The sequence below is a fragment of the Podarcis pityusensis genome (assembly GCF_964106645.2).
Source record: "Podarcis pityusensis genome assembly, chromosome: 8".
NCBI lineage: Eukaryota > Metazoa > Chordata > Lepidosauria > Squamata > Lacertidae > Podarcis > Podarcis pityusensis.
The window spans coordinates 11,528,591-11,555,589 of record NC_138033.1 but is presented as its reverse complement, the minus strand read 5'-3'; the positions used below and the strand labels follow the sequence as shown (position 1 = coordinate 11,555,589).

The 26,999-nt window shown below is 43.6% G+C and overlaps 2 protein-coding genes across 13 annotated transcripts in view; one reads left to right on the top strand and one right to left on the bottom strand.

Moving 5' to 3' along the window:
* Positions 1-26,999, top strand: part of DMRTC2 (DMRT like family C2) — a 50,422-nt gene that overhangs the window by 19,708 nt on the left and 3,715 nt on the right. The window contains exons 1-7 of one of the 11 annotated variants that reach the window (XM_081018786.1): positions 15,828-17,571; positions 19,634-19,874; positions 20,981-21,147; positions 22,580-22,677; positions 23,400-23,574; positions 24,238-24,355; positions 26,316-26,386. In XM_081018786.1, the coding sequence (XP_080874912.1) occupies positions 17,460-17,571; positions 19,634-19,874; positions 20,981-21,147; positions 22,580-22,677; positions 23,400-23,574; positions 24,238-24,355; positions 26,316-26,386 (982 nt within the window). In that variant the 5' untranslated portion in view covers positions 15,828-17,459. The other 10 variants (XM_081018784.1, XM_081018787.1, XM_081018785.1 and 7 more) reach the window with 10 other exon arrangements.
* Positions 1,564-11,863, bottom strand: LOC308484185 (guanylate-binding protein 1-like). Of its 2 annotated transcripts, XM_081018893.1 has the most exons (11): positions 11,062-11,863; positions 9,592-9,817; positions 9,261-9,388; positions 8,609-8,718; positions 7,708-7,913; positions 7,324-7,557; positions 6,601-6,881; positions 5,193-5,405; positions 4,111-4,213; positions 3,102-3,295; positions 1,564-2,148 (listed from the first exon to the last, which is right to left on the bottom strand). In XM_081018893.1, the coding sequence occupies exons 2-11, from the start codon at positions 9,764-9,766 to the stop codon at positions 2,020-2,022; spliced, it is 1,773 nt and encodes a 590-aa protein (XP_080875019.1). In that variant the 5' UTR covers positions 9,767-9,817; positions 11,062-11,863; the 3' UTR covers positions 1,564-2,019. The 2 variants fall into 2 exon arrangements, with proteins under 2 accessions (XP_080875019.1, XP_080875020.1); XM_081018894.1 differs by lacking the exon at positions 8,609-8,718 and having other exon boundaries at positions 7,708-7,924.

The following is a 26,999-nucleotide window of genomic DNA, read 5'->3' as shown; positions in this document are numbered from 1 at the left end:
CTGGACAAATTTATGGAGGATAAGACTATCAACGTCTTCTATACTGCAATGCTACAATCCATCTCTGTCCTCAAAGGCAGAATGCTTCTGAACGCCAGTTGCTGGAAATGGCGGGAGGGGAGAATGCTGTTGTGCTCAAGCCCTGCTTGTGGGCTTCTCAAAGTCATCTGCTGGGCCACAGTGAGACCAGAATATTGGGCTACGTGGGCCATTGGTCTGTTCCAGCAGGGCTTATCCCAGGAGCAGCCAGATCCTATGCATCACAAGAATAGATTCAGTGGATTCAGCATGCATAGTACTGCCACCTTATTTGAAGAGAAAGAGTAGGCTAACAAGGAGCAACCTGAATTCAGAGAAGTGTGAGTGGAACTCTGCCACTTCCTTATCCCTCGCCACTTCACCTGATGATTGCGTTCTCTGGGTTGGACCAGCTTGAATACAAAAGCAGAGGAGTGGGGTATGAATAATAGGTGTTTGCTTGCTTGCTCCCCGCCCCCCGCAGAGCTAAGTGACAGGGACTGAAAATGGGCACATTATTTGCTAAGGTTATTCAATAAGAGGTCCTCTTGTGGATCAGGAATTGGTTAAGTTCATTGAAGCAAATGGTAGGAATAAGTGGGCAGTTCTCCAAATGGAGAAGAAAGTGCAGTCTTCCAAAGATTGGTATTATCCCAAAGATTGTGCTTTTTAACTTGCTCATAAATGATCTAGAGTTAAGAGGTAAACAGTGAGGTGGCCAAGTTTGCTGATGATACATCATTGTTCAGATTTGTTGAAACAAAAAGAGATTGCAAAGAGTACCAAAAGAACCTCACCGAAGTGAGTGAACAGGTGGTGGAATGGCAAATGCAATTCAAGTGTAAAATGATTCATGCTGGAACAAAATAACCTTACATTTCACATATATGCTCATGGGGTCAAAACTGGCAGTGACAGACCAGGACTGAGGCCTTGGGGTCAAAATTTCTTCTGCAATATCAAGTCACATTTGCTGATGTGGACATTTATAATTCTGCTTCTAGCTGACCATAGAACAGCCATGTCTGGACGGCACTGGCAGACCTTAGTGTGGAAATGTTAATTGTCTGAAAAACAAGGAACAGCATGGCTCCAGATCACCTTTTTAGCAGTCAGTGAGATGATGGGAAACCTGCAAATATTCACAGCTGAAGTGTGCTCTCCAGCAGCAAAGGTGTGTTTGTGTATGAGAGAGAAGCAGCAGAAGTCTGATTCCCCTGGAGAAAATATGATGTCCATATTTGGTGTGGTTTGCATATGACTAATGGCAATCAAGAACTTTGGAGAAATGTAATTGTTCACAAAAGCCAGTCAATACAAAGATGCAGCAGATTTGCCTGAGATAAAGGTGCTTCTAATGAATAATGTCATCTGAAATGTATATGGGGGCGATTCCCTCCACCCTTCCTAAAACCCATCCATGAAAGCTTCATAGCTGAGCACAATTTCCCCACATCCAAGCCCAATAAACTTTTCACATACTGTCTTGCCTTTAGATTGTTTCAAGCTGGAGACTTTTTACCTTTACAGAGAAGCCTCTACCCATGGCAGATTCCAATTTATTTATTGTCCAAAAACTGTTATATAAGGTTCTGCAAAATGCACTGTTATTAAACATGATCTAGTGGCAATATACATGGTCCATATACAATTATAAATCACTGTCGAAGAAATACAGACATAAAATAAAACCAAAATAAATAAACCATAGTTATGTGAATACTTGCAAGGCAGCAGCTAGAACTATTTGCAACATAAACATAATAGTTAAGACAAGGTTACAAGGCATGAACCCTATTATACCAACAGAATACAATCAACTATCAGATTTTCCTTCTTGTTTAATTTCACCCATTTTGTCTTTATATGCCATCATTTTTCTCATATACACACAAAAAGTCACACCAAAGATATCTACTCAGTGAGCCCAGATACAAAGTAGATCTCTCCTCTCCATCCCATTCCTCATCCATTTAGGGCCTTTTGGAAATGCCAGCAGCTTCAAAGAATCACACAGAATCCAGGGCCCTCATCCGGCTGTTGACTCATCGCAGAGTGCAAGCGCTGGATCTCGCCCTGAAGCCTGTTGACTTCTTGGTTGAACCCTTCTTCCTGAAGCCGCCTCTGCTCCTAAGGAATGGCAGGGATAAAGAATAAAGTCAATGCCAGTTGATCACAGAGCAAAGCTGGAGACTGCAATAAGAGACGGGGACAGAGCTAGGCCAATTCAGGTGTTGAATTGAGACAGGTGAGCAATTGCTTCCTCCTCCCTTCTCCATATGCCCCCAATCCAACTGCTTTCCCCCCCTAATGTTAGGTCCCTGAAGACTATTTCAAGATGACACAGGCATCCTCAGCTAGAATGGTGCCATCTTGCACAAACTGGCCCTGTGATTCCTGAAGGATGTATGTTGTAGAGCTCCCCAATGGTCACAAGTTCCCAGATAAAATAACAATGGCAAGAGAGACAAACCAGACTCCATTCATCATCCAAAGAGGCGGCAGCAGCAGCAGGAAGAGGAAGCTTGCTTCCTTCTAGTCTGCCAGAAAGAAGACTCAAAAGAACATTGTGACTAAGAAGTAGTGCCTGGGGTTGCTTTTTTTGTCCTCCCTCCCAATCCCTTTTCTTTTTGTGCTGTATCTTTTAGATTGTAAGCCTGAATGCTTATTACTGTTTGCTGTGAGCTGCTCAGGAGGCCTTCTTTGGCTAAAGAGTGGGGTAAAAATACATGCATAGAAATTGCATACATATATAGTGTCTTATAGAGAGCCAGTGTGGTGTAGTGGTTAAGAGCGTAGACTCTGGTGAAATGGGTTCGCGTCTCCGCTCCTCCACATGCAGCTGCTGGGTGACCTTGGGCTAGTCACACTTCTCTGACATCTCTCAGCCTCACTCACCTCACAGAGTGTTTGTTGTGGGGGAGGAAGGGGGAGGAGATTGTTTGAGACTCCTTCCGGTAGTGATAAAGAGGGATATCAAATTCAAACTCCTCCTCCTCCTCCTTCTTCGACTCTGGCCTTTTTAGTGAAAGCTGGTAGGACTGCATAAATGATCAGGCTTACACTACTAAGGATATTGTTACCTGGAGCTTTGCATTCATCACCATCTCATGCTCTGCCAGTAGCTTCCTCCTGTCCTCCTCCATTTTTGTTTCTAGCTGCCTTTTGTGCTCCTCAAAACTCTTCTCCTGCTGCTGGGCCCTCCGGACAGCCTCATCTTTCATCTTCTCATGCAACTCTGCTTCCCGGGCAGAGGCTTCAGCCTTGACTCGCTCCACTAGAGGGAAAGAGAGATGGTGAATGCTAATTGTACATTAAGACACAGGTTGGCAAAGGCTGCATTAGCGTATTTGGAGGTTGTGTACATACACTGAAATCAAATTTAAAAACACAGCTTCCTCTAAAGAATTCTGGGAACTTTAGTTTACCTTTCACAGACCTACAATTCCCAGCACCTTTCACAAACTAAGTTCCCATGATTCTTAGGGAAGGGAATGTGTTTTACATGAGTGGTGTGCATGTAGCATAATCATTATTAATTTGTTGTTGTTGTTGTTGTTGTTGTTGTCGTTGTTGTTGTTGTGACAGTATTTAACAGTATACAGCACCATCAGTTCTTTTTTTGCTGCATCACATTTCAGCTGGGCTACTGCGACAGCTCAGTATCAGGGATTTTTAATATAAAAAAACAAGTTGTAATAAATTATCATATCATTGGAAGTCACATTGTTATTTTAATGAACTTCAGTCTAGTGGGCCTTTCCCACTTCCCTTAATGAGTTGACAAGAATCTTCCCAGCAACATTTTCCTCTCCCACCCTGTGGTCTCAGTCAAAGTCACCACTCCACAGTGGCCATTACAATTTTTTTATTATTATTATTAAATGGCAGGTCTGATCATTGTACCCTCCAAGATGTTCCTAGTTTGGCTTTCATTCAGAGGCCTGGGAATTGGTAGGAATCAGGAACTAACAAAAGTGATAGGAAGTGGGGACTCCCACCTCTGACGGAGGAGGCTAAAACTATCCCAGCCCAGATTGTTATGGGTCTGTAAGGTCTGTCTGTGGAGGAGGCCTCTGAACTGGGGCTCACCTTCAACCTCCTTCTGTTTGTCCGTGAGGGTCCGGTCAGCCTGCAAAATGGATTGGGCTGCAGCCTCCTTGGATTTCAGGAAGTCTTGCAGGGCCTGGGAAGCCTAAAGGGGAGAAGAGGGGTAGAGTGAGGCAAATTTTTTGGCTTTGTGCTTGCATGCAAAGCTATATGCAGTGAAGAAGACACTGCAAAAACCTGAAGGCCAGTCTAGATATGGCAGGGTAGCCATTCGTACTTTATCTAGATTAATGGCCCAATCACATCTGGAGCTGAGCTGGGTTTGTGAGAGAGACAGTGAGGTGTATTACTTTAAGTGTATGACTAAGACTGTGGAGACCCAGGTCCAAGTCCCCCCCACAGCCATGAAGAGATCTTGGAGTCTCTCTCTCTTTCTCTCCCTAGCCTACCCCACAGGGTTGCTGTAAGAGAAAGGTTGGGAGAACACAACTCACACTGCCTTCTGTTACTTGAAGAAAAGGCAGGGTATTACCTAATTAATCAATTAAAGCAAAATGTAATTTATCTAAAAAGTAATTTCCTCCTCTGCTTTACCCCAAGGTGTACTATCCTTTAAAGAAATCTTCTCCCACCCTGATTCACTTCAGGATCAGAACTGCACTGGGAGAAATGTGGTTATCGGGCTGAGCAGGGAGCGGGCAAGGCAGGGGAGTGAGGCAGGGGTTACATTTATATCCCACCTTTCTTCCAAAGAGCTGAAGGTGGTGTGCCTGGCTCTCGCCCTATTTTATGCTTGCAACAAAGCTGTGAGGCAAGATAGCAAAGAAGCAGTGACTGGGCCAGGATCACCCAGCGGGTTTGTTGCTGAAGTAGGGATATGAACCCTGGTCTCCCAGATCCTAGATCAGCACTCTAACCATTGCACCACAGTGTCTCTTACAGTAATGCTGACAGGGCTGCTGACTGGGAATGGAGCGACAGCTCTGGAGAAACCTATTATAGCAAAGGAACAGTAAAATAGTTATAAGGAGAGTATCTATCCCTGGGGGAAGCTAAACGTGGTGTGTGGGTGTGTTGCATGTCCTCTTATCCCTCCTGTTGCTGTGCCTACAAGTCTGACTCACCATGAGTCCTTTCCCAGGCACCAGGTAATACTGATCCACCTTTTCCTTCTGGTCATCCAGAAAGCGCTGGTAGCCCCCAGCCACAGAATAGCTCCCCTTGCCAATCTCCTCTTCCAGGTCCTGGAACAGCTGTGTAAGCACAGCCTGGCAGCGATCTGATGATGCCTGCTCATTGCGAGAACACAACTCGAGAAGCTTGGCATGCAGCTGGGTCTGGAGGAAAGAGGGAAGAGTGGAGGGGAAGAGAGAAGGGGGCACAGGGTGAGAGGCAAATGGTGCTTCCTAATAGAGAACAGTCCTATATTCCTTATTCCAGGGATTTCAGGGCTCCCTCTTGTTGCAGGCACTATTCCCAGTGGACCAGTGCAAAGGGGAAGCAACGGATAACATGGTTCCAAAGTGTGATTCAGTGTATGAAATAAAAGGACCTTATTCTGAAAGTTAGCTGTTGTTCTACTTACTCTCCCAGCACCATCAAACAAATAAGCAAGTTAGCACCCAGAATGCCCCTAACTCTGCTTTTTAGATTTATCATAAATAGCACTGAGCAGGGAAAGGTAGAAAGCTGCTTGCATCTTGCACGTGGAGACCCAGGAGGAAGGCTGCAATGCCCTTGAAATCCATGAGAGAAAATGACTCTTAGATACAGATCAGAAAGTCCATTCTGCTGAGTGCCAACTGGCTTCCCATTTGTCAACCCAGAAGAAGAGATGCAAAAAAGGGCTAAAAGACCTAGGGCTTATTCACATTTACCTTTCCTCCGCTCTTTCCAGGCACAATCCATGTTTTAAAGCTCAGAAAGAGCAAGGCAAAAGGTAAGTGTGGATACCTGCTGTAAGTTTACTTTGCCTGAAAAAGGTGGCCCACTTACTACCCTCTGTCCTTTCCTCAAACTGGTCCTCCCACAGTTAGTTCCTCATTCTAAACACCTCCCTTGGGAACAGGGTTACTTTTTCATCCCAACAAAACCAAGTGGTTGCCAGATGTTCCGTGTTCCTGGGGGCATCTTAGCTCATCTCAACTATAATAATAATAATAATAATAATAATAATAATAATAATTTATTTATACCCCACCCATCTGGCTGAGTTTCTCCAGCCACTCTGGGCAGCTCCCAATCAAGTGTTAAAAACAATACAGCATTAAATATTAAAAACTTCCCTAAACTTTCCAATGGCATCCAATCAATGGCCAACACAACCTTGCTAAGGAGCCGGATCTCATCCCTTGACATCTTGGCTCCTCAGTCTCTGAACTAGGACAGGAATGAATATATTGCCCCATAGAAAGGAACCTCCTATTTCTGAGTATCCAACTTTCCATCCAACACAAAATCCTTCCTAGTTTTCCCCATATCAGATATGGAGAGCCCCCTATCTCATGCCCACTGGTGAGTTAATCCCCATACCCCAAGTTCCTTCTGGTACTCGTGATTGACATCCTTGAAGGCTCGTGCCAAGAACACTTTAATGGCCTCCTTCTCGTATTGGGCATGCACTTCCAGCAGCTCCTCGATAGTCTCGGTGGGCAGCTTCAAGTGTTTCTCTATCTCTGCTTCATAGTATGTAATGGCATCATGCACAGCAGCTGTGTTCTCAATCTGCGCCAAGGCTACCACCGCGTTCTCTATGCAGGGTATGGAGCCACTGCAGATGGCGTCCACATAGGTCACCATCAGAAGCCCCAGTGCTGCAAGGGGTAGGAAGGGAGAGAAATATGGTTTAATAAGATATTAATGTGATTGGATATGATATGAGTAAAAATGGATAAATGATGAACTAATGTAAGCGGCCCAGAGTGGCTGGGAAAACACAGCCCGATGGGCAGGGTATAAATATTATTTATTATTATTATTATTATTATGAGATAGTTCAGGATATATGAAAAAGCTCTCAAATAAGTGGTAATGGTCTAGCACAAATTGTGCAAAAGTCTGGGGCAAGTGGAAGTGTTGACAGGCCCTTAGTCTCTTGCAGAAAAAACAACCAAAAAGTATTCTGGTCCATAAACAAAAACGTATTCCAGTCCATAAACCCTTTGGCTGTATACTGAAGTTCATGGTGAAACCCCGGCCTCCCCACCCAGGATTCCCCATGAGCCACTCTACGCCACGCCCTTTGCCTCTACTCACATGTCCCTGTCACCGTGTGCCCTCCCTGGATGACTTTTGCCTGAGCTTGCTCATGAATATAGCTGCAGAAATGCTGAACCTGCTCCAGAAAGTCAGGATTCAGTTTAGATTCAGGTAGGTCCTCCAGTTCCTCTAAAGCTCGCCTTGAGGCTGGGCGGTCAAAGACAAAGCACTTGCGGCTGGGGAAATACTGGCGTATGCATTTCTTGGCAAGGTCCAACTTCTCTGGGTTGTCTAAGAGAGAGAGAATCACAGATAAGGTTATTATTGTTGCTGTTGCTATTATTTTGTGCCCCCTTGGCTCGGCCCCCTGTGAGGGGGAACATCTCACACCGTCCTAAATCCGGCACTCATCCAGGCTAGGATCCCTCCGACTCTCAGTACCTTTCTTCCTCTTCAGGGCATTCTCCAGGTATTCGTCTTCAGTGATAGGTTTCCCATTCAGTTTCAGCAGTAACGAAAAGTCACGCACAGCCCAGACGAAAGCTGGGAAGAACCTGAGAAAGTCACCCGAATCTCCCTCTTCACCCTCAGAGTCCTTTGCAGGTGTGCTCTTCACCTTAATGCGCTTAGTCAGCTCTGTCACATACCTGGGATCACACTAAGGAAATTACGATGCCTCTTCCACTTCACAGGGCAGTAATCTCTCAAATACCCCTCACCTTTCCTCCTCTATCCCTCCTCACTATTCCTAAGGGCCTTATTAGAAATGTCACCCAGTTAGATAAATCTTGCTTCTAGATAAAAACAGTAATTCCAAATCAAAAAGCACAATTCCTTCGTTTTCAGATGATGTATGCATGCGACATAGCAGACACAGTACTAGAAAAGGCATTACTTCTGTGTGTGAGAGAAGGCAGAATGACTCTTTTAAGAAGGCAGCTGCCCTCTATTGATAAAAATCAATAGGACTTGAATTTAAATGAATTAACAGATTTTTGCTGCCTCATTGGAGAGGTGTCTTTTTTTAATGCTGTTTCCCTCCCAAAGAAATCTAACCAGCTAACTGATTAAAAATTGCTGTCTTATTTATTATCACAGTTTTGTTCATCTTCGTTTGATTTGTCCATTAGTGTGTTTCCTGGAAACCAGTGTGGTGTCCCCACTAACTGTGACCTACATTGCACCATCCAGTATCGTGAAAATAAATGTACGTACGAAGAGGCATTTCCCAGCGTGCACACACAGCTACATTGCTACCGAAAGCATCTACACACCATCTATTCTGACTGCAAAGCAGGAAAACTGGCAGTGAACTGCCTGACACCATTTGTACAAAGGATACTGCAGTTTCTCCAGAGCATATTGATCAATGGTGCCCATGCTGTTGTATACAAAGGTGCTGCTTAACAGAATGGACAAGGCAAAAATCCAGGAGTCATTCGCAGTATTGCTCTGTAGGGTGGGATGTAAGTAATTAGTGCAGAATCCTGTTACACACTTGATCTGCACCTAGGCTGCATCCCTACACACAGTAAATAACTCTGCCTGGTTGATCCCTTTCTGCTCGCACTCCCTCACCTTTGCCTTACTCCTATGAGCATGCTTCCTCACCTGAGAGCTTTTAAAGTGCTCCTGATTAGCCTTGTTCTCCTGTTGTATAGTTGTTGTTGTTAATTAAGATTTATATACCACCCTTCATCACAAGATCTCTGGGTAAAAGGTAAAAACAAAAGTAAATAGTTAAAGAAAAGAAAACAATACCCCCCCAAACATTTTAAAAGGCTGTAGAATATTAATCAGCCAAAGCCTAGTTGAAAAGGAATGTTTTTGCCTGGTGCCTAAAGGTATACAATGAAGGCGTGAGACACAAACGGCAAGCCCTACCTGGAGATATCGGGGATTGAACCTAGGACCTTCTGCATGCAAGGCAGCTGCCCTACCACTAAGCTATGGCCCTTCCCCAAAATAATAGCTGCTCTGTGTCTCCAACTTACCTTCTCCACATCGCCCAGCCCCTCTGTGTCCAAAAGCACCAAGGTGTGGTCAGGCTTTTTGGGGTGAGGAAGGCACCACATCCAGATGCCCATGGTTTGTGCTTGAATCGTGGCCCCTAGAGAGAAGCCTATAGGGATCAAATGAGACAGGAATAAGGGAATCAGGTACGAGGGGATCAGCAGTAATCTCAGAATATGGTCCTCTTAGTGTGGAATTCTCCGATATCTGAAAAAGCGGTTACCTAAATGAAGTAACATCTGAATGTACCTTGCTGGCCCCATCCAGCCCAAAGTCTCTACCCACCAACACCTATTCCTTCTGCAGACTCACCTTTCTTCTTTCCTGCCAGCTTGTTCATGAGGTAGGACTTGCCAGTGCGGTACAGTCCCACGATGGCTACTACCACCACTGGCTGCTGGATGCTCTGCAAGATCTTCAGGGCTTCCTGGTTGACCCGCAGCTGTTCCTTGGGGTTGTTCTCGATCAGGCACATTGGCTCTTCCATGATGCTTGGCTGAGCAGTTCAGAAGGCAGCCCAGGAAAGAGGCTGAGGAATCTAAAGAGAAAAAGAAATTCCAAGCTCTGCTTCTGCACTCAGGTTATTTCGCCTGGAAAGGCTGGGTCGAGGTTGGGAAACATTTCCCCCAAGGGCATTTCCTCTTGGGCAAGCTTCTGGGCCAGAGCAGTGAATGTGAGCGACTCCTACCATTTTAAAACAGCAAAATGAAAGGACATATTTCAGTTAGGCAAAATCTCTTGGGGAGAGGAGGTGTGGCCCCTGTCAACATCGCCCTTGAGCCAGTGCCACCAACTGGACTCATCCACTTCAGCCCCAACTGGGCTAGGCGAGCTGGGTAGCACTTCCAGAGACCACCTTCTGCACAGGAACAGGTCAAAGTGCTGTGGACTCACAGCTTAGAGATGTGAGCACCGGATTCACTTCCACAAGAAGACAGTCGTTGTACAGCAGAGTACAGCAGAGTCTAGTAGAGTATATAAACAACTCGGAGAGCAGCTCTGTAGAATATCTTCTTTATTCTATCTACAACTATTATACAACTATATACAGAGCTAAATAGGTCTAAGCATAAATGAATGCTGCACTGCACTGAGTGTCTGCAGCTGCTCTTAGCAGCAACCTTATCTCTACACACGATCTCTAACACTCCGTCTCCCTCTCTCTCTCCCTGACACTGACTGACTCGGTGCTGGAGCAGAATAAGTAGAGAGCAGAACACGCCTCCTCCTCTCTGGAGAATCAGCAGACTCCTCAGGAGATTCTTGGATATGGGAGGGGTGAAATCTCCTCAGGCCTACAGGGTAACATTTGGCACCCAAACCTGAGATTCCCCATCCCTTAGCTAGATAAAGGAAGGGCTGCCCATAGGATCTTTGAATGTTTTTCTTCAAGAACTATGAAACTATTCACTCACTCCAGGGTGAGCCCTATCATTAGGTAGAGGGGCGGGCAGCTGTTTTTGTGCATCAGGAAAAGGCTGCAAATTGTTTGTTATTTATTATTACTGCGTTTTCACTGCCAAGACATTTGTGGGCTTTTCTGCCTCAGGTGCCAGAATCAGTCGACTACTTCCTCAATCCCTTGCATAGCCAGCAAGACAGGGCACAAATAGAAAGCATTTGCTGCTTTGCCACACTCAGCAAGATGTATCCTGCCAGCTCTGCCTTGATTTGACCCAAGTCATTTCTTCCCCAGCCTGAAAGTCTGAAATCCAGGGCTTGTGGCTGTTTCTCTCAAGCTAACAGCTAGACAGGGCTGTGGAGAGAAAAGGTGGTACTCACATAGGTAATTTTCTGGCTGGTCTGGCTTGGCAGCAGTCTCTGCGGGGCACTTCAGCCAGGAGGAAACTCAGAAGGGGGCTGCCACTGCTGAAGCCTTTCCCACAGATGTGTGCTTGGAGCAGTTTACAACACTTCTGCTCTGACTGGAAACTCCAGTGGCTTTTTATGGTAGCGCTCACATGAATTCCTCTCACTAGATGCTTTGCCTGGAATTAGAATTGCTAAAGAAAAGGTTTCAGTTTCCCTTTTGGTTTCCTGTCTTAACCAGCCAGCAGGACTGCTTGTTCTCAGCTGACTAAAGGAGGAGGGGTGAGGTGGAGGTGCTGGAGGCTGGAAGATCCCACTGTTTGAGCAGGGCAAACTGCACAATCCCTTCACAAAGCTCTAAATTTGACACATGATGTGCTGCCCTGTAGCTGCTTGGCTCCCAGCACTTGGTGACTCAGCCCACAGCAATGGCATTTCCGGTCGACGTCAGTGCTTAAGTCAATATGAAATTCTCCTGTTTGCACAGAAGAAGTATTGCCCCATTTGGTGCTGTGAGGAGGGAAGAAAGTGGAACCCATACACTATAATGGGAACACTGTTTTTGACCCCTTGATCTTTGCCAATTCTGCACAGAAAGCTTTTTCAGTGCTGGCACTAAGCAATATTTCCACAAAGAAAGACTTCTGCCTGTGTTCTCCAAAACAATGTTGCTCTTATGCCTCTTTCTCAGAATGAGCATCAGCAGTTCCTGGAAATATAGGGTAGCAATTTCCAAAGATAGAAATGTACGAGAAAGGATCAACTTGACAGCAAAAAATGGGAACTTATTTAAAGATAACTATGAAAAATGCGGGGCTGAAGTGAAAAAAGATTTAGAAATTTGGTCAAATTTGAAGCTTTCACTGCTGGGTCGTATTGCTGCCGTAAAAATGAATGTATTGCCTAGAATGTTGTTTTTGTTTCAAACATTGCAAATTGTGGACAAAATGGACTGTTTCAAGAGGTGGCAGAGAGATATTTCTAGATTTGTCTGGCAGGGCAAGAAGCCCAGAATAAAATTTAAAATACTAACAGATGCAAAGGATAGAGGTGGATTTGCCCTGCCAGACCTTAAACTTTACTATGAATCAGCAGCTTTCTGCTGGTTGAAAGAATGGCTGCTTCTTGAAAACACTGACATTTTGGATTTAGAAGGTTTTAACAATGTATTTGGATGGCATGCATATCTGTGGTATGACAAGGTCAAAGCACATAAAGCATTTAAAAACCATATTGTCAGGAAAGCACTGTTTAATGTTTGGATAAGATACAAGGATTTATTGGAAAACAAAACTCCAAGGTGGCTGTCACCGATGGAAGCGAAAGCCTTGAAAAAGCTCAATATGGAGGTCAAATGGCCGAAATATTGGGAAATTTTGGAACAAGATGGAGACAGATTGAAATTGCAGAGTTTTGAAAAACTAAAAAACAAAGTGCGAGACTGGCTTCATTACTATCCGATAATGGAGGCATACAATTTGGATAAGAAAATCGGCTTCCAGGTGGAAAAATCAAAATTAGAAATAGAATTGTTAGAACCCAAAACTAAAACTTTGTCAAAGATGTATAACTTGCTGTTGAAATGGAATACTCAGGATGAAACGGTGAAATCTGTTATGATTAAATGGGCACAAGACGTTGGACATAATATTATGTTTGCTGACTGGGAACAGTTATGGACCACAGATATGAAATTTACGGCATGTAATGCCTTAAGAGAAAATATTATGAAAATGATATACAGGTGGTACATAACCCCAGTCAAGCTTGCAAAAATCTACCATTTGCCTGATAATAAATGTTGGAAATGTAAAGAAACTGAAGGTACATTTTTTCACCTTTGGTGGATGTGCCCAAAGATTAAGGCTTTCTGGGAGATGATATATAATGAACTAAAAAAGGTATTTAAATATACCTTCTTGAAGAAACCAGAGGCCTTTCTCCTGGGCATGGTCGGCCAATCGGTGTTAAAAAAGGACAGAACTTTCTTTATGTATGCTACAACAGCAGCAAGAATACTCATTGCAAAGTACTGGAAGACACAAGATCTACCCACACTGGAGGAATGGCAGATGAAACTGATGGACTACATGGAATTGGCGGAAATGACTGGTAGAATCCGTGACCAGGGAGAGGAGTCGGTGGAAGAAGATTGGAAGAAATTCAAAGACTATTTACAGAAATATTGCAAAATTAATGAATGTTAGAATGATGTTGCATTGAAGTTAAGTGGTTTCTAGCTGTACAGGCACAAAAGAATATGGAAAAATTGGTTTTTAATATGTAAAATGTAAAATTTAAAGTTATATTACATCAAGATTAAAGATTAGGATTAAAAAGGAGGGAAAGGAATTGTTGGATTAACATATTTAATTAGAATACAGAAGAGGGAGGTAAGAGGAGGTCCGGGAAACAAGTAAACGTAAAAGAAGTGAGGAAAAGATGAAATTGTTTTTAATTGTTTTTTCTTTTTACTTTGTACTAATGTGGTTCTTTTTTTTTTTCCTGTGAAACTTTAATAAATATTATTTAAAAGAAATGTACGAGAAAGGAATGCACCTCAGTGGTACAGCATCTGTTTTGCATGCAGAAGGTCCCAGGTTCAGTCTCCAGGTGGGGGTGGGACTGGGAGAGATTCTGATCTGAAACAGATCAGTTGCACCACAAGCTTTTCAAATGGCAATGCAATACAAAAAGCACAGTCTATGACAAGGGGTAGCCAACACAGATGCTGATTTGTCATTTTGTTTAAAAATAAGTGTTGCCAACAGGCCACAGGGTGCTTTACAACAACATCATAATAATAAGCCACACAAGCACTTGCAAACAAAAGCAGCGGCATCAAACTATTTTCACATTACTTCAGTAACAATTCCCCTGCTGGAATAGGTGTGTCTTCACCTGCTTTCTAAAACAAAATGATAATCTGGCTAGGCACATCTTAGTGAGAACATTCCAGAGCCATGGAGCCACCACTAAAAAGGTCCTTCCATTGGTCCCAGAGGTATGCACTTCATCCTGCGCAGGGACCACCAGCCAGGCATCATCCACTGACCTTAAGGTGCAGGCAGGATGGTCCGTAAGAAGGTGTTCCCATCGGGCTTGTCCACATGTAAGCATTGCTTAGCTGTTAATCTACTCCCCACCCCACCATTCAAATTGCATTAGACTAATTGAGACCCATATGCATTTAAATTTGTATCTGGGGAGTAATTTACAATTTATACCAATAGGTGTTACCTTTTATGTTTGTCCCCACCTTCTAATTTATTAATTCTGTTACACCAGTTATGTACTGGTAGGGCACATAAACAGATTTCTGCAGGTGCACCTTGTTTTTGTTTTCTTGTTTTGTCCTGTTTTAATTCCCCTGCCCAGAACATAATTTTTAATTTTGTTTGTGCTGTTTTATGGTTTGGGGAAATCCGAGGAATCAAAATAAATATATACGGCTACACTCCTCCGTTCAGGAACATGCCAAAAATAGCATTTATACTTCATTCTTTACTCCACTTTTAAAGGAATCCTCTCCCCATCTTTTTCTCCCTACTCTACTTTTAACACAGTGATTTCTGCCCTTTCCTTCTATTTATCATTCTGCATCTATTTTTCACAGTGGTTCAGCCAAGCTATTGCAAGCACCCTCCTCCCTAGCCATGTCAACCTTGCTAATCAAAAAGCAATCAGACACACACTTTATTATTTATTCCGATTGTCCCTTTGCAGATGCAACTTTATCTGACCCACACCAGGTCTCACATACAAAGCCAGATGTGGAGCAGGTGGACATGGTTTGAGGGAAATGGCCTCATTTCTGAAATTAGGGTCCCTGGTGGGCCTAATTTGGCCTGTGAGCTGAGGGTTTCCCTTCACTGATTTATTCTCAGGAACTGGTCTGTTTGTCACTTATATAAAGCAGAAGGGTGTTGCTGGCAAGTGACAACTGGAAGATGAGGAAATGAGCCCTTGTTATTATGTGTTGTGATATTCTGTCAGTAGTAGATTATTCCTCCAGACGTTTATCCTTGTCAAGTTGTTGGTGTTGCTTTTGATGGATAAGAGGGGACTGATGCTCTGATCAGATCAGCCCACCCCTGACATATGCATCCATGAATATAAGAAGACCATCAGTGAGACAAATTAACTTCTATATGCAATTAATTCCCACCCCAACATTAGGCATATCAGAAAGGTATGTTGAAATCAGGCCCCATCAAAATAACCTTGAGTTTACACAGAAATTCCCATTCCTGTCTTCATTCTTAACTGAGGTAGCATTGGCCAATGGTATTGTAGGGGGACCCCAAGGGCCCCCAAAATATGTTTTGTGTGTAAAAGGTAAAGGTAAAGGTACCCCTGCCCGTACGGGCCAGTCATGTCCGACTCTAGGGTTGTGCGCCCATCTCACTTAAGAAGCTGGGGGCCAGCGCTGTCCGGAGACACTTCCAGGTCACTTGGCCAGCGTGACGAAGCTGCTCTGGCGAGCCAGCACCAGCGCAGCACACGGAAACGCCGCTTACCTTCCCGCTATAAAGCGGTACCTATTTATCTACTTGCACTTTAGGGGTGCTTTCGAACTGCTAGGTGGGCAGGAGCTGGGACCGAAAGACGGGAGCTCACCCCGCTGCGGGGATTCGAACCGCCGACCATATGAGTGGCAAGTCCTAGGCACTGAGGTTTTACCCACAGCGCCACCCGCGTCCCTATGTTTTGTGTGAGAAACCTATAAAAAAAAAGCCCCAACTGAATGATATATTGGAGTTCTGTTAAAATCCTTTGTTCATAATAGTTTTGTTTTGTTCATAAAAGACACATAGCCCAGTTGCTGGAAATACCAAAGATAAGGCATTCAGGGAGTGAACTTCTGAAGAGTAAAATGGGAGTCTGGCTGTGCCAGCTTACCAAGGACAACTCCCCTTTTGTAGGCTTGATATCTAGGTGAACATAAATCTCAGACTACAATTCTCCTTTCTTTAGTATGTAGGCTTGTATCTATGTAGGCTTCAAAACTTTGGAAGCGAGGGGCCCTAGAAGGGCTGGACACACATCAAGTTGCAGGCTGGACATCTAGAAAGTTGTATCCAATGAGTATTCTGCCAGCTACCCTCTGAAAATGTCTGCAGCAGTTTGATTGGATTTTATCTCTAAAACCTATACAGTGGTACCTTGGTTCTCAAACACCTTGGTACTCAAACAACTTGGAACCCAAACACTGCAAACTTGGAAGTAAGTGTTCCAGTTTGTGAACTTTTTTTGAAAGCCAAATGTGCTCCATTTTGAGTGCCACACTTCCGTTTTGAGTGTTACACTGAGGTCTGTCTGTTTTTGCTATTTATTTTGCGTTTTTGTTTGTTTTTTGGCTGTGTGGAACCCAGTTCAGCTACTGATTGATTGATTGATTGATTGTGTGACTGCAGTACATTGTTTATTGCTTTCATTTTATGGAGCAATGGTCTCATTAGATAGTAAAATTCATGTTAAATTGCTGTTTTAGGGGTTGTTTTTTAAAAGTCTGGAATGAATTAATCCATTTTGCATTAGTTTCTGTCGGAAAGCACACCTTGGTTTTGGAACGCTTTGGTTTTGGAACAGACTTTTGGAACGGATTAAGTTTGAGAATCAAGGTACCACTGTAAAAGGTCTGGGGGTTCCCCCCCCCCCCCATTCAGCCTTTGTGGAGGTGACCGTGCTGAACCTATTTACTACAGTAAATAAACTTTTGGACTCTTTCTTCAACCCGACTCACGAGTAATTAATAGTTCTAGTGAGACAGCAGATTTGCCCTGCAACAGTTTGACTAATATATTATCAACTAGCCCCTAAGTCTCTCTGCAGCTCCCATTGCCCTTTCAGTGGAATAGCTTGAAATCGGAATTAACAGCCTGCATTTCTGTGACTCGCCTCCTCTGTAGCTAGCAAGGAAATGTATAATTCTTAGTGGGCTGTTTTAATAACATTGCAGGCTAGTAACTTGTGTGGATTTATTTACAAGCTTGCATTTTTATTCCATGTCCCTCTTTCATATCTGTCAATCTCAAGACAGTGTCCGCACCCCCACATATTATATTCATAGCAGTCTTGTATATAAATATAAATGGATGGTTTATTTTGGTAGCTAACTGACAGGCAAAAAAAGAAGTTGTAAATGTGATTAGAACAATGTTGGAGAAATCCTGGTCAGTATTTTAAATTTTGGTTTTAGCTCTATCACGATGGGGAAAAAATGGTTGATAGACCTGATGAAAGTAGATAAGTAAATAAAATAAATAACAAGAGCAGAGTACATCGGAATCCCGTCAGCCATGAGGCACGCTGGGTGACCTTGGGCCATCTCAGTGTAATTTACTTCACAGCATTGTTGTGAGGGTAAAATGGGTGAAGAGAAAAAGATGCATAGCCCGCTGACCTCTTTGAAGGGAAGATGGAACATAAATGCAGTGACAATTCAGTTTGGGATGATACCCTTTATTTTGCAGCACAGAGGTGCACAAATCCCAGCTACTGATTCAAGCTGCATTTAATTGAATAAGCTAACAAGCCAAAAAATAAAAATTCATAACTTTGTTTCAAAAAGCTTCACATAAAGAAGCAGGGAATGGGGAATAGCTTCAGACTCCTATCACACTGGGGGCGGGGGGGGGAGGCCTTTGGGTGGCTGATGCACTTTTAAAAACCATCAATATTGCCCTTGGGTTTTTCATTTTTGTTGTAATAGCCTTTCACCCAAATTAGGGGTGAGGGGAATTCCATCCAAGTCGTTTAGCTGAGAGGCTCGATCCCTTTCTAGGATCTCTTGCTCATTCTATCTTATCTATACATGTACAGTATATTCTTCATTACTCATTGGTTCAGGGCAAACCACCCAAAATTTTGGAGGGAACCAGAGCATTCTGTGGGCGCTGTATTTTCCAGTGATTTGCCCCGAGCATATTATTTTGCTTTTTAAGGCATCCCTTCGCCAACTTTTTTCACCAGCACTGTTTTTGAAACACAGTGGTCCTCCCCTTCTCCCCCTATTTCCCCCACAATGGTTCAGCCCAACTGTTGCTAGCTTCCTCCCCTCAATAGTTTGAGCGGACTTCTCCTAACTACCACCCCACACCGCTCGAGCCTGGGACGCTCTCGTCGCTCATTGGCTCTCTCTTTTTTTGCAGTTGGGAGGGAAGAGCGACAGTTTAGCAGAAAGCACTCAAAGTAGCAACCTGGCGAGGCGCGGGGGCGAACGAATGATTTTTGTCTGGTCACGGGGGCTAAGGGAGTAATAAAAGGCCACTTTTCATTGGCTCGCCGTCCAAGCAGCGAATGATAGGCATGCTGTGATTGGTTGTTTGACGTCGGAGTTAAAGCGAGTGCTCTAGGAACCGTTTTATGTGCATGAATGCTTGCTTGCCTTTTATAGCATTCTGAAATACTCTCCTGTTCTCCTTTTTTTTTGTCACGCCGCTCCACAAAAGTATCCCGTAGCCAATATATAGATCGGTTTCAAAGTGACATGGTAATGCTATAAAAATGTTGCCTCAGAACCTTAATTAGCCTTCGGAAATAAAATCTGCATTCTCCTCACCCAACAATTTTTTCATAGTATTGACACACCTTCATTGTGAGGGCATCACTAGCAACCATCCCACAGGATCCCGTCATTCTGTCAAAAACAAGATGGTGTCACTATTGCCTGTAGTAACACTCAGTTACTTAACTTGGCTATCTAGAGACACAATTCCCTCGTAAACCCACAGTGTCCTTTCACACAACTGCTGTGCCTTAACTTCACGTCATTTGGACACCGTGCATGAAGTGCCCTTCCAATACTTCCCCAACAGCAACCTGGCTTCAAACACACCCCAGCGTTTTAAAATTATGTCATGTTTCTGTAGTAATTCCATGGCATGAGTCCCTCTCGGTCATGTCAAGATTATAGCGGCATAATCTCCTCCAGGAGTCTATTTCATATTTCTCCAGAAGCAAATGTTGGTAATTTGGGTGGTCCAGGTGACCGTAACCAGAGCAGGCCTTTGCATGAAGCGGTTGCATCAAATTTCAGAGGGGTTGCCATTTTCCCACCTCTAATCTCCATCTCTGTGGCTGCAATCCAAAATATACTTACTTGAAAGTGAATCCCCTAGAAAAAAGGCAAGGCTCACTTCCAAGTATGGACTGGGATGTGCTTGTCATTAAAAAAATAAATAAAATAAAATCAGCCAATTGCCTTAGGGTCATTTTCAATTTTCATACTGGGAGCAAAAATGTCAAAGGCCAGCACAGGCAATCACACCTTTGACCTCACCCATTTATTACCCTCTGTTTGGGTAATCCTGCTCCACCAGCAGCAGCGTGCAACTATCTAAAATAGGAAAGATGCCATTTTAGAGGCAAAGAAAATGTATCTTTTCAGGCATATTGCAAGACTGAGACGGGAGGGTATACATTTGAAGTGGTCAAGGAGCGCATCGGGAAACCTTCAAAGCTGGTTCTAGTCAACATTTAGGATGGGCGGCTCTGTTTAGATCGAGGAAATGAAACATGATGTTTCTCCCCTCCCTTTCAGGTTCCCACACCATGGGAGACAATGAGGATCCTGACGCTGCAGCAGCACCAAACATGCAGTGCTCCCCTTCAGACTCCACCACAGACGACAGCAGCACCCAAGATGATTATGCGCTCCCCGCCATCGTACGCTCTCCAACCTGTGCCCGCTGCCGCAATCATGGCATCCGAGTCCCACTGAAAGGCCACAAGAACACTTGCCAGTTCCAGGGGTGCCAGTGTGAAAAATGTATCCTGATCCTGTACGTCTGGTGGGAAAGCAAGTTGGAAGTGGGTGCTGGCCCCTGACATTGTGGGGATTTGTGTTGAACGTAGCACAGTGCTGGTCTCAGTAGGTGGCACTGTTCCCTTATGAATAAGGCCTTCGTCATATTAAGCTGCAAGCACTACCTCTCCCCTCTGTGCTTTGCTAGCTCCGCGGAAGCCTATTAATACTTGCAATGATGTACGGCACAATGTTTTTCTTTTTAAAGTACACTCCTTGCAGCTCCTTGCTCGGTATCCTAAAGGAAGAATCTGTATGCAAATGTGCATGGATGGCTTTGAAAACTGGAAAAAGGCAATCTTGGGAGGGTATGACTAGAGAACCAGGAAGGTTAAATGTGCATCTGAAACTCCAAAGCAGGGCAGGCCAACTTTTCATACCAAGTAGGCCGCAAGAATACTTCAACATGGAACCAGCAGGCTACATACACTGCCTTGTCCATAGCTATCAACCTTCCCTTTTTTCTTTTTTTCTTTTTTGCGGGAAATTCCCTTATTCCAGCGCTGCTTCCCACTGTTATGCCAGATTGTTAAAATATCCTCTAGACTGTGCCTGGGACAGGTGAGGCTGCTGATCCCTTATTTTCGAGGCTGCTGAGCCTTTATTTTCAAATCTGAAAGTTGACAGCTATGGCCTTGTCACGTGGGAGGAGGAAAGCAAAGCCAAAACTTGATGCTCCCACCCCAAACCCTTGCACTGCCTTTCCAAAGCCGGCCAGCGAGACGCCATGCTTTGCGAAGGAGGTGCTAGGCTCCGGCAGGGTTCTAGATCCCTCTCACTTCCTTCCCAAAGCTGAGGAAGCACTAACTAGGCTTTGGAAAGGAGGCGGTAGGACCTTAGGACCCTGCCAGAGAGCCCTCACACCTTCTTCCCAAAGCCTAGCCCAGGAGTGGGGGGCATCAAATGTTGCCAAGGGCTGCAAAAAAGGCCTCAAAGGCCATGTGTTGGACCACCCTGCTCCAAAGGGAGAAAAGCAGGATTTGTTACATCGTAGAGAAAAGACCAAGAACTCTTTGCTTGTGTGTGATTTGTATTTGCCCACTCTACCACTTTAATTCTTTATTTAATGGTTTCTCCTCCCAGGCAGAGACGCCGGGTCATGGCTGCCCAGGTGGCCTTGCGCAGGCAGCAGGAGATGGAGCTGAGGAAGCTGACCAGTGGTCTGCTGCAGCTTCAAGACAGTCCCACATCAAGCTCTCTCCACCCGGCCAAACTACCAAAAGGGATCAAACCATGCAGGGGAGACATAGGTAAGCTGCTATGAGAACAGGAAAACATGGGACATTGAATTATATAAATAAAAAAATACAAAGGACTGAACTGTACTCCTCATTGATCTGAATTTGCTTCCAGTCCTAAATGTGTTTAGGATTATAGCATTTAGCATTAATTATATATACAATCCCATCAGCTTATATGGGAGCAACTGACTTTCTCAATCGCCTCTGAGTTCTAAAACAAAAGAACACCACCAGAGAAAAAGGCGGGGTATAAATACATATATAACAATAATAAGAGAGGCTGCCAAACATAGGGGAGCAGAAAATATATGTCCGATGTGAATGGCTGCAATGAAATAAATGAGGATTTGTGCTGGCAAGGAATGATTTTTGCAAATTCAGCTCCATGAGCCCTTGCAAACAGATGCTTTGAACTTAGATGGAAAAGCTGATTAAGAGTACACACAAAAATTAACAAGTGGGAAGAGGGTTAAGTGCATTCTCCCCACAATTTTTCATGCTCCAAAATTATCCTCCTGAAACTGAATTTCTCAAAAAAAACCACCTGTTTGTGGGGTGGTTGTTAAAATATGTATGTAGTTTTGTCCTTAGGGTCAGGGACTCAGGGACTGCTGCAAGTCCAGCAACCTTTGGCTCCTTCTCTCCTTGAAAAAATCCATTCAGGCTGGTATTTAGAAGCATTCTGTGCCTGTGTTTGCTTTTTTAATTCTTCCCATTTCCTTTTTTCTTTTTTCTGTCATGTCTTTTAGGTTGTAAGACTGTGGGCAGGGACTGTTGCACTACTGACATTTGTAAGCCAGCTCTAGGAATCTTTTTGGCTGAAGACTGAGTAAAAAATGTCTTAAATAAATAAATAAATACCATATCATAGGAGGTAAATTGGCTGCTTGTCAGATTTTAAATAATAAATACACTTTTTTTTTTTTAAAGTATTTTTTACTCCATTATTTTGCACTGAAAGGGCTCCTTGAGCCTCTTACTAACTATTTTTGGTAAGACAGTCCTTGCCCTCAAGTTTAATCTAAATGTTGTGGCAAACAAGGGGAAAGTGGGAAGGGAGGCGGTAAGCAAACTCAGGCATCAGTTCTTAAAGTCTCAGTTCTTAAACAACCAACTTCAGATAATCTGATGGAATAGTGCTGCTGGGGACAGCTCAGGGAGGGTCAAAGGTGTTAGTCTCTCATCAGAGCAGACCTGTGGGGGGGTGCAGCCAGGTACACTTGCCCCAGACCTTGGAAGGCTAAGAGGGCCAGGGTAGGCCCCAGGTCTCAGACAAGCTCTGCACAGACCTGCAGCAGAGTCAATGAAATAGCCCTGCTTCCCTTTGCTGTGCAGCATGACAGACACCAAATGAACTACCATTACACGACTTTTTCAAAATTCAGGCAACATTCCAGTTCACAGCTAGTGACCCACAAGCTTCTTCTCTTTTGTTGTACAGGCAGGAAAGAGAATGAAGAACCCTTGAAAGATTCAGAGGATGGACTCAGAGGGGTTCCAGGACTCCTACGAAGACAAAGGCGGAGAGCAGCCAGGAAGGTGAGGAAAAGGGACTAGATCACTTATCTTGTCTTCTTATTTGATGGGGTCATTTTAACAGTAGATTGTGGTTGGCACTTGCAGAAAGAGATTTCCGGTCTTCTCTTTATACTGGCAACAATATGCCTTTTCCAAAGCTAAACTCAGCTTTGTTGTCATAGAGTTGTTAGCAAAATGGCCAGGAAATGAGAAATGAAATAAAGCTGGAAGCCTTGAAATGTAGATGTCTTGATATCATCAAATTAAACATAAAGTAGCCAGCCTCATATACGTTTGCCAGCATAACACTGGAGTCACTATTAGCACTTAGGGGTGTTTTATTTTTGGTAAGGGCTACTTCCCCTTATATATCCAACCTGAGCCTGTGGAACTCCTTGCAACAGTAGGCTTGGCAGGCGTGGGCAGTGCCAGAGAGTGGAAAGGTGTTCTCCCTGGCAAAATGCTCTGGAATCTAGGTGTAGCCTGTGATGCCTCCCTTTGTTTCCTTCACTCCTTTAAGATCTAGGAGACTTGACTGATTCTCTGGCTATAACCTCACAGAGAATGTCCCCTATGATGCTATCAGGATTTCCCAACGATAATTAATATATTTCATGTGAATTAATGATTTGAGCAGAAACTTTTAAAAAATTGCTTCTTTTATTTGAGGAAATACCGTAATTGATATGATGTTTGCAATATTTATAAGCTGTATTTGCATTGCATTGTGCATTGTTCTCTAGGAATGTTCTTGGTTGCCTCTCCCCCACTGCTCTAAAGTGACAGAACTGCCGTGGGCCCTTAGAGGACATCAACCACCTCATACTGCTTGGTTCCCCCCTCCGCTTCCTATGCCCCCTGCACCCTTCTGCCCATTCTTGCCTCAGGAACATTCTTTTCAGTTTCAAGGTATGTTAGGTGGGTGACCAATTTCTCTAGTAATAAATCTGGTGTAATCTATTTATTTATTTTGTTGCATTTAGTAGTCTGCTCTTCACTGAACATTTTCAGTCACAGAGCAGGGCACAACTAATAAAATTAAACAAAGTAAAAACAACAGCATACAAAAATTACAAAAAAAACCTGACAACAATTTTGTCACAAGGAAAAAAAGGAAAACTACAAAAACCAAATACCGTGGTAAAAAACAAACACAAGACCATCAAACGTTTTAGACAACCACCGGTCTTAGAAGGAGTTCCTACTCCCTGTTTCACATATAGAAGCCCACTCACTCCCCCTCTGTCTCTCATACAAACAGGGCCCCACTCTGAGCCAACAGACCCTCACCCTGTGATTTGATGGCTAATATTTTAGTTGCATGCAGTTAATAAAACCTACATGATCATAGCACACGCTATGAAAGATACGGTATATTGCACTTCTTATACGATAATAGCAGCAATTATATAAGAATTTAATGTAACCTTTCCAGCATCCTGGTGTTCTTTGAAACAGCCCTGAGGAACGAGGTGTTGCTTCAGAAAGGCTGGCCCTAGTTCTGGTTTCTTATATTGTAAACACCATGTTGGCCTCTGTATTCAGGGTCTGATCATTGAGCTTGTTTTCCACCCCCTGCAGGTTGTGATGGTAATGAAGCGTTGTACATGCCAGATAGTTATATGACAGCTCCAGGACAGATGTTTCACCAGACCCCTGGCACGTCCTGGTGCTTACCTTCACCTGCCAATCTGCCCAGGTACTGTATTTTGTGTATGGTGTTCCAGCATCAGGAATATTTAAAGCTAAGTAATGGTCTGTGACTGAAAATTTAAAAACAGGACTATGTCTCTTATAACAGCTAATCAGCCAGGAAGACTTAACTGTGGGTGACTGAAATCTTTGGTCATTATAGTTGTAAAAACTATAATATAGGTCAGTATGAATATTTCCATATGCAAAATAAATTTAAAGACTGCTTATTTTGCATATGAGAACACATTTCTGGTGAAAATAAGGGAATCTTATCACAATGATAAGAAGAAGTCCTTGCAGAGTTATCTAGTAAAAAGAATGTGGACATTCACTAGAGTTGCTAGATCTTTAAAGAGGTGGCCCTGGCCATATCACATTCCCAAGCATAACATGTTGAATGAGGTCTGTAAAAAGTAACATAGCTCCAGAGTAAGTTTGAACTTTTGAGCTGGCAATTCTACCACCTGTCCACTCACATTTTGTCCACACTATATGATGAAATATTTGCTCTCTATGAAATATTTTCTTGTCCAAAATGTTTATGCACATGACAGTTGTGTAAACACCCTAAGGAAAGTCTGGCAGCTGTAATGTTCTGTCTCCCTGCTCTGCTGAGGATTCAAAAACAAGAAGCCAGGACAAGACAGAGAGCAAACAGTTGGTAATAGTACCTCTGGGTATTAATCACATGGTTGATTTTGCCATCAGGTAGTGCCTCCCGCATGTGGGAATGAACATGCCTTTTGGCTACGATCCTAAGTGCACTTAGCATAAATGTTCAATTAATGTCAATAGGACTGACTTCTGCCACAATGTTTACAGTATCAGGGTGTATATTAGCTCACTAATCCCAAGAAAGGGCTAATCCAGCTAATGTCAGGGCTGTTGAGGAATAAGTCTCCGCTAGACACAAGGCCCATGATTTAAGATGGGTTATTTATTAAGTGATCTACTTCTCTGTGTAAATTACATTGTAAGTAGAAGGTAAAGTTACTAAAGTAATTACAGTAAAGTCAAAGGGAAGTATAAAAGGTAGAGTTTGCTATAGAAATTTATGAGATACAAAGCAGATAAGCTGATGACCCTTTTGGCCAACTTCTGTTGCTAAAGGAAATATTCAAACTTTCCAGTTACACAGAAGTCTTAATCTAGAGCAGGAGTGGGGAACCTCAGACTCAGGGGCTGAATGTGGCCCTCAGAACTCTCCCCAGGCAACACACCTCATTAGCCCTGTTCTGCAACCAAGATTTTTTGCCTGGTTGAATATGTTCTTGAAGTGTGGAGATGTTCTTTCCTTGCCTGGATGGAGGGTGGAGAGGGAAAACCTCTGATGTTTGCTTGGCCTACAACAAAGAAAGCATCACATCCATTGCTCCACCCACTTTTGGGCATGCATGCGGCCCCCAGATGGTTACTCACAAGGGAAAGTGGCCCTCAGGCTGAAAAACATTCCTATCCCTGATCCAGAAGAATCTAGTGGAAGCACAAAGTCACAGATATGAAGTAGACATAGCAAAGACAGTGCTAGAATAATTGTCTTGTTATGAGTGGAACCAGAGGGTGGTATATGCCTTTACTGCTAGAATAATGTATTTGCACAAATTATTTAAAGAACAATTTTAACAGTTCCATGTAACTTCAGGTCCTGTATAATGAATAAACAGAAATTGCTCCATGGAAGACACTACCTAATCTATTATTTATCTCTTATTCTTTGGCACTGGTTCAACAACAGCTGTCTATACTAACAAACATTTACTGCAAACAGCAAGTTGTGGGTGGAAATGTAAAGTGAACTTGGGAGAATGACAGATGCAGAAGCCCCTCTTCCCCCTCAACAGTTTGTGGTTTAGCAAGGACAGAAGGCGAGTGGGAGACAAGCTGCCAGTAAGGAACTTTATAAACAGGATTGAATGTGCTCTCTGTCTTTCTCTCTCTTCCCCCTCCCATCCACCCTCTTCCAGCCGCATGGCCCTGAATCCCCTGAGTGGCAACATGGATTTCAGCAGACGTCCAAAGGCTGCACCTTTGGGAGGTCAGGTATTTTGGTCCTTGTGTCTTGCACAAAAATTGCCCGTGAGCTGGAATTATTACCTTCTCCCTCCTTCCTGAAAGATGGGAACACACATTTCAGTGATCTTGCAGGAGGTAGCAAAGCTGGCAGTCGGAATTATTTAGTCTGCCCTGTTCTGTGGGAGGGTGAATACACACATGCCAGTGTATGGTAAGGATTCTCTCCTGATGTCTCTCCAGTTGGTGGCTCACAGGTGTGTTAGCTTGTCACAGAGAAATGGAGAGTAGTTCAAGGTCTTGGAATGGGCAACCTCTTTACTAATAGTAGAACTGATGCTTCCCCTATAAAAGTCCCATGATCCATTTTGGAGGTGATTGCTTCTCTGCCATAAGAAGGCCCCAACTTGCCAGGGCCTTATATTGGTAGAGGGTTTTCATGGGCTGGTCCAGTGGTTTAGTGGGAGAGGGTAAAAGTGGGACAGTCAGCCAGTCATGCTCTTTGGTCTAATGTTAAGTTATGAAATGCCATAGCTCTGGCTGCAAAAGAGGAACTGTGTTGGAAACAGTAAACATTATCCCTTGGAAAGTGAAACAACTCCTATTCCTTTCCAGCCCTTTAAATTGGACTAAGCAGA

What these genes read in the sequence shown, in the direction of transcription:
- LOC308484185 (XM_081018893.1), bottom strand. Translation starts at nt 9,766, where the DNA reads ATGGAAGAGCCAATGTGCCTGATCGAGAACAACCCCAAGGAACAGCTG. An exon ending in GCTGGCAGGAAAGAAGAAAG is followed by an intron (nt 9,389 to 9,591) that starts GTGAGTCTGCAG and finishes TGATCCCTATAG; the next exon opens with GCTTCTCTCTAGGGGCCACG. An exon ending in CAAACAGAAGGAGGTTGAAG is followed by an intron (nt 3,296 to 4,110) that starts GTGAGCCCCAGT and finishes CTTTCCCTCTAG; the next exon opens with TGGAGCGAGTCAAGGCTGAA.